Below are 6,338 nucleotides of genomic sequence, written 5' to 3'. Positions count from 1 at the left end.
TACGTGTACCCAGGGGCGAATCCACGATTTCTCCCCCATGGGGGCAACAATACAACTAAAATAATTTTTATCCAAAAAATAATAATTATAGAAAACCATATATCAAAACTCAAGTTCAAGTGAAATAGTAGCAAAAATATAAAATCAAAATTCAAGTAGGAGCAAAAAAATACCAAAACAGAGAGGCAAAGATTGGAGATGGAGTGCCGGACCAATGATCAACGATCCGACTACGGAGGAATTGGCTGCTGATTTTGATTTAATCTTAGTTAGGATTAAGGATTTCAATTTAGGCTTAAGAAGAAAGAAAAATTGAGGAAGAAGAACTAAAGAGATTAAAGAGAGTAAAAGAGATAACGGTTTGTTTTAGAACCTATTTAGTTTTACATTTAAATATTTACTTTTTTTTTTAACAAAACGACGTAGTTCTAATTAAATAAAACGACATCGTTTTGCTTTAAAACAGAATTAAAAAAAATGTATATTAGATTTAAAAACATTCTTCATCCTCACTTATAGAACCAGTAAATCTTAAACTTTCATTGATGAAGGGGGACAAAACTCTAAAACTTCAAAATTAATACCCGAGTTTTAAAAAAATACAAATGTTAGTGGGACCAATTGCCCCAAGTGTCCCCATTACTGAATTCGCCCCTACGTGTACCAATCTGCAAATCAACGAAACTAGATCTACTTGTAATTAACCTAAATAAAAATCACATTCATAAATAAGCAAAACCATAAGATTTTTTTTCCCTTATATAAACTATGAATCAAAATACCAACAAAGAAAATGTCACAAATTAATTCTACTATATACAATTAGAATTAAATATATACAATTTTCAATGATTGTCATTTCTCTTTCTCTTGGGGAGTGAGGGAAATAAATAAGTTGACAAATTAAAAAAAAAAAAATCATTACAACAAATTAATTAAAGAGACTGAAAAAAGCACAACATCAACTAAAAAAATTAAAAAATAAAAATAAAACACTTTCCATCCTTGACTATCTGACAAATTACTTTTTTCCCCCTTTCATACATCCCAACACAAACTCACTACCTTTTCCTCCTCCCCAAACACCACCTTATAAAAAGAATAAAAATCAGACTAATTCCAATTATTAAATTTTTCTTTCTTTTTTCCCCTCAGAAAATAAATAAATAAAAATATATATAAATCACAGCTGCACATGTTTTCCCCTGCAATCCAATTCATGTATGGCTGTGTGGTCCCCCAATCAGATTCAGACACCTCACGTGAATACACAGTGTAGCAGCAGATGATCATATATACACCTCCATTAATGCAACTCCTTTGGTCATTTTTATTTATTTTTTTAATTTTCAAGCATGGTAATTTTTAATATTAAGAATGAAAATAATTAAATATTTTTTAATTTTTGATAAAGAGATTTTATCATAATTAATTAATTACCATGGTTGAGAAATTAATTTAAAATTAAACTTGAAGAAGTTGTTGTTCTTTTTCAGGAGGATCATTTGGAGAATTTTCCATTTTCTTGAGGTTCTGTTGATGATATACTTGCCTCAATCTCTCTATTTCCCTCTTCAATGCTTCTTGGTGAGCTGCATTTAATTAATTAATTAATTAGTGATCGTTGTTTCCATTTTTCGAAATTATTTTTGTAACGATCGATAGAAAAAAAACTAATATCTACTATATATTAGCAACAATAAGCAATAAACAGCTAACAATAGACAGAACATGTGAGCCGAACGGACCCTTAATTAATTATGTTTTAATTTATATATAATTTTAAATAATTAAATATATTCTATCTACTTTGTTGAAATGGGGAAAATATATTTAATTTATAAATAAATGCATCATGTTATTGATATAAATTGCATTTAATTAACTACTAATGTAGAAGTTCAAACTGTCACATTTGAATCAAAATGATAATTATATGATACTTAATTTAATTTAATTGAATACTGTTCTACCTAATTTAGAAATTCATTAATTTTCATTTAGCTTCCCTAACATAAATATCAGTCTTAAAATAGAAAAAAAAATATTATATGAACTTTCTGTTTTGATATTAAAGTGTTTTTTTCTATATCTTTTTTATTTTCCTATAAATTAAATTAAATTCATCTAACAAATTATTAGTATTTGCACATGTGACATTCATATCTTATAGTACAAATGTAATTTAGTTTTAGAAAGAATTAATTAATTATTTTATTTCAAACAACCAACCTTATTTACAAAGGTGATCTAAGAATATTAACACATGATGATGCATTATTTAAATCTCAAACTGCTGGCATCTTAATTGTATATGCAATTATAGATCAAGTACAAATTAAGTGTACTTAATTAATTTTTCTCAAAATAATGTCAATTTTTGGAGTACAAGACATACCTATCTTAATGTAGCAATCACAATTAGAAATTCATAATTATTAGATTTTAATGAGTTGATCTAACTTCTTGCGGATACACCAGTGGCAGATCTAGAAATTTCTGAGAGAGATACGAGATTCTCACCAATTCTCTTTTACAAAATGTCTTAAAAACTAGCATTTTAAGTAAGTTCAGAGGACAATAGATAAACTATAAGCAAGTTCGCTTTAAACAAATTCAGATGACCACATTTTGAGTAAGTTTGAGAGCTAACGAAATACCCGACACGGGGGAAAGAAATGCCCTTTTAACAGGGCGACAAGGGAAGTTGGGGGGAGGGGGAGCACATACAGAGGGAGGGTACATCTGTGCATGGGGCCTCCCCGATCAACAGAATCTATCCTGAAAGGGTACACCCAATCGACAAAATCTATCATGAAAAGGATAGTTCCACGTGAAAAGAAAGTCTAAAAATGATACAATTGCACCTTCAAATTTAAAATTATAGCACCGTTTTTTGCTATAAATATCTGGTATCTAGCCTGATAAGTCTAGACTAATCTAGATTCGAGCAAAGTAGGACTCTTTCGGGAGACAAAACTCTCCCACCAAGTATTTTAATCACTGGATTCACATCTCTATAAGATTTGATCTCTAGTTGAACAGTTAAGCTGATCCAGTACCTTAACCATCTAGACCACGTTTCGATGGTTCTAAATTAACTTAATTATTGCTTAAGCATATTAATTCATTAAATTACATTAATGAACTCAATTTGCATTAGATAAATAAGAGAATAATCTTAAAAATTATTATTATTCCTAAATACTACATAAAGTAAGCAAATGATCACATGCTTAGAGGATTAATCAAATTATTAAGTAAATATATATTATTAATTGGATAATTAAAAGATAATAAAATATGATTAATTAAATAAAAAAACTTACCATCTTTGAAAATCTTATCTTGTGCTAATGCAGCAATTCTTTGCTTAAGTGCACTATTATCAACATTTAGAAGCAAACGTTGATGATCAAGAAATGCAACTCTTGGTGATAGAACTGAAACTTCAGCCTTCATTCAAATAAAAATATTAATTAATTAATAAAACGCGACGAATCTCCCATAACGTGGGAGATCATGCCGTTATAATATAATTTACAAAGAGAGTTTGAGATGTTGTAACTACTTACTTGTAATGAAGTAACAGTTCGTTCAAGCTCCGATATGTATTGTAGCTTCCTCACCCGAGACCTTTGCGCAGATTGCCGGTTCGCCAAGATTCTATTATTGCAAAAAATAGATTATCCGTTAATAAATACAAACTAAACGAAAACAATATTATCGGATTAACACTTCTAAATACTTAATTTTCATTACATTTAATTATTCGATTAATATTTATTTTGATATCAATTATCTTTCGTGAAGTAATATACAATTTTTTTTTAATTTATCAGGCTTATTCTTTGGAGAGTGTAATAGAAATTTTCGAACTCGAAATGATCTCGAGAATGTATGCTTAGATGATGATATTTTCGTGTTAAAATCGTATTATGTCATATATATTATATATGGTTATTTCTGTAAATCGTGTTTTCGTATCATAAATTACCCAATAAATAAATATTATGCATGATTTTTTTACCTTTTAACCCTTTTGGGATCACTTATCCGATCACCGGAAGAGGTGGCGGTTGCACCGGACGGAGTTTGTGTCTCCGTTTCGCAATTGCTTTCAACCTCGTCGGACTCATGATGATGCCGCATCTTCTTCTCCTGCTGCTTGTAGTCGCCGGTTTCTTTATCGTCGTTAATGCTGTTATGATCGGACGGCGTAGACGTGTTGGAGCAAGAAGGGGCGGCGACGGCATTGGAGATGTCGTCGGTGAACATGGACAAGAACTGCTCGTCGTCGAATTTATCGAAGTCGTGAGTGGTGCTGGTGGTGCTGCTATTGTGAGCGGAGCCATGATGTGGCGCCGCCGCTATAGAACCGCCTCCTGTGCCGCCACCACCGCTGCCGCGGCATTCTTCCAACAACGTTGGAGCTTCTAGAAAAGCAATGGAATCGCTCATTGACCTCCGGTGATTGCCACGTCTGGCCGATGAGAAATCGAGGAATTCGTCTACCCAAGAAGGGTTTTGGGCGGCGGCTGCGGCGGCGGAGGTTGCATTAATGTTGTTATTGAGAGATGGTGACATAATAATGTTATTGATGTTGTTCATCGACGGCAACTTCTGGTGAGTAAATTCCGGCCAAGTTGGCTGCATGTTTGGAATTTTTGGTGGTAATTGTGCCATTTAGTAGTGTGTTATATTAATCTGAATATAAACACCCTCTAAATGAAACAACAATCAAGAATTCAAGAAACATCAAGAATTCAAGAAACTCAATCAAGAATTGCAAACACCAATGTCAAGAAATTCAAGAAACACCAAGAATTCAAGAAAACTCAATCAAGAATTGAAAACACCAATGTCAAGAAATTCAAGAAACACCAAGAATTGAAAGAACCAATGTCAAGAAACTCAACCAAGAATCAAAAGGTATATATTGGAGGGAAAGAAAGTGAAGAAATTCAAGAATTCAAGATACTTAATGACAAAACCTCCCCAAGAATTGAAAACACCAAATGTATATATGGGGAGGGAAATTCAAGAAACTCAAGCAAGAATTGTAAGAGATGAGTTTCTTAATTCAAGAAATTCAATGAAAGAAACCCCAAGAATTGTTATAAGATATGGAGTTTCTTAATTCAAGAAATTCAAGAAACTCAATGCAACCAACCAAGAATGAAAATGAAGCACCAAATGTATATATATGGAGGGAAATTCAAGAAAACTCAATCAAGAATTTTGGGTTTATGGAGGGAAATCAAGAAAGTCAATGGAAGAAACCAAGAATGCAAATGAAAACACCAAATGTATATATATAGGAGGGAAACTCAAAAACCAAGAAACTAGAGTTGTTGCTTAATCTAAGAATTCAAGAAACTCAATCAAGAATGCAAATGAAAAGACCAATATATGGAGGGAAATTGAACCAAGAATTGAAAGAAATCTACAACCAAATCCAATCCAATCCAATTCCCCAATCTTTGAACACCAAGAAAGGAGGAATTGGAGAAAGAAATAAAGAAAGAGGGAAGACTAGCTAATGAAATAAGAAACAAGAAAGACCCAATTCAAGAAGAAGATGAAGAAGAGGTTCTTAGGGATATAATTGAAAGAAAAGGATAAAAAGAAGTAGTAAATAGTAAATTATATGAATTATGGTATGTTATGTGAGGGGGTGGGGGTGGGGGTGGGGTCACATGGGATTGGACAGCTATGTAACAGCTGTTAGGGGGGGAAGGGAGGTTGGGTCTCAACGGTATTACTGGAAAGTCGCCAGTAGTTTAATAACTAGCGGGAATCAGTAACCACGTGCCTTTGTGACCGTCCCTTTTGTGCATTCCCTTTTAATAGCTACTCTCCTTATCCTTTTCTTTTTTATTATCTTAAACAAAATATTATGATTTGACAACATGTTTTCATATCATATCCCTACCAACACCCTTTACATTTGATAACGTAACGATCCGGTTCGGAGTGAATGACAGTACGGTACGGTAAAATGTCTAAGCAAGAAGTTTTTCTAAATGAATCGATATAAATATGTGTTAAAGTCGTGAGATCCAAAATATATTGGATCCAGATGAAAGCGGTTACTGTTTACTTGGTAATATCATACAATTTATCATAATATAGGTTGACCAATAAGATACTTCATTTTCAATAGTAACTGTCAGAGTCACGTGGAATAGTTAAATAAGAACAGAATGCCGCGCACATTCTTACACGTATATTCCAACTCGCATCTAACGTCTTGATTTGTCGACTCACAGGTGCTACCATTGCAATCGTTTATGGTTGACAACATGCTCTCACTATTGAGTGACTGTTACGTAGAC

At 32.5% G+C, this 6,338-nt stretch overlaps 1 protein-coding gene across 1 annotated transcript; it reads right to left on the bottom strand.

The window, feature by feature from the left end:
• Positions 1–794: 794 nt before the first annotated feature.
• Positions 795–5,601, bottom strand: LOC136230949 (basic leucine zipper 61-like). The gene is made up of 4 exons (XM_066020166.1): positions 4,031–5,601; positions 3,576–3,666; positions 3,330–3,456; positions 795–1,592 (listed from the first exon to the last, which is right to left on the bottom strand). Exons 1-4 carry the CDS (start codon positions 4,684–4,686, stop codon positions 1,465–1,467), a joined length of 1,002 nt encoding a protein of 333 aa, XP_065876238.1. The 5' UTR covers positions 4,687–5,601; the 3' UTR covers positions 795–1,464.
• Between the last annotated feature and the right edge of the window lie 737 nt (positions 5,602–6,338).

The sequence above is a fragment of the Euphorbia lathyris genome, chromosome 5 (genome assembly GCF_963576675.1).
Source record: "Euphorbia lathyris chromosome 5, ddEupLath1.1, whole genome shotgun sequence".
NCBI classification, from domain to species: Eukaryota; Viridiplantae; Streptophyta; class Magnoliopsida; order Malpighiales; family Euphorbiaceae; genus Euphorbia; species Euphorbia lathyris.
Note: the sequence above shows the minus strand (reverse complement) of the source record. Positions and strands in the feature narration are given on the sequence as shown.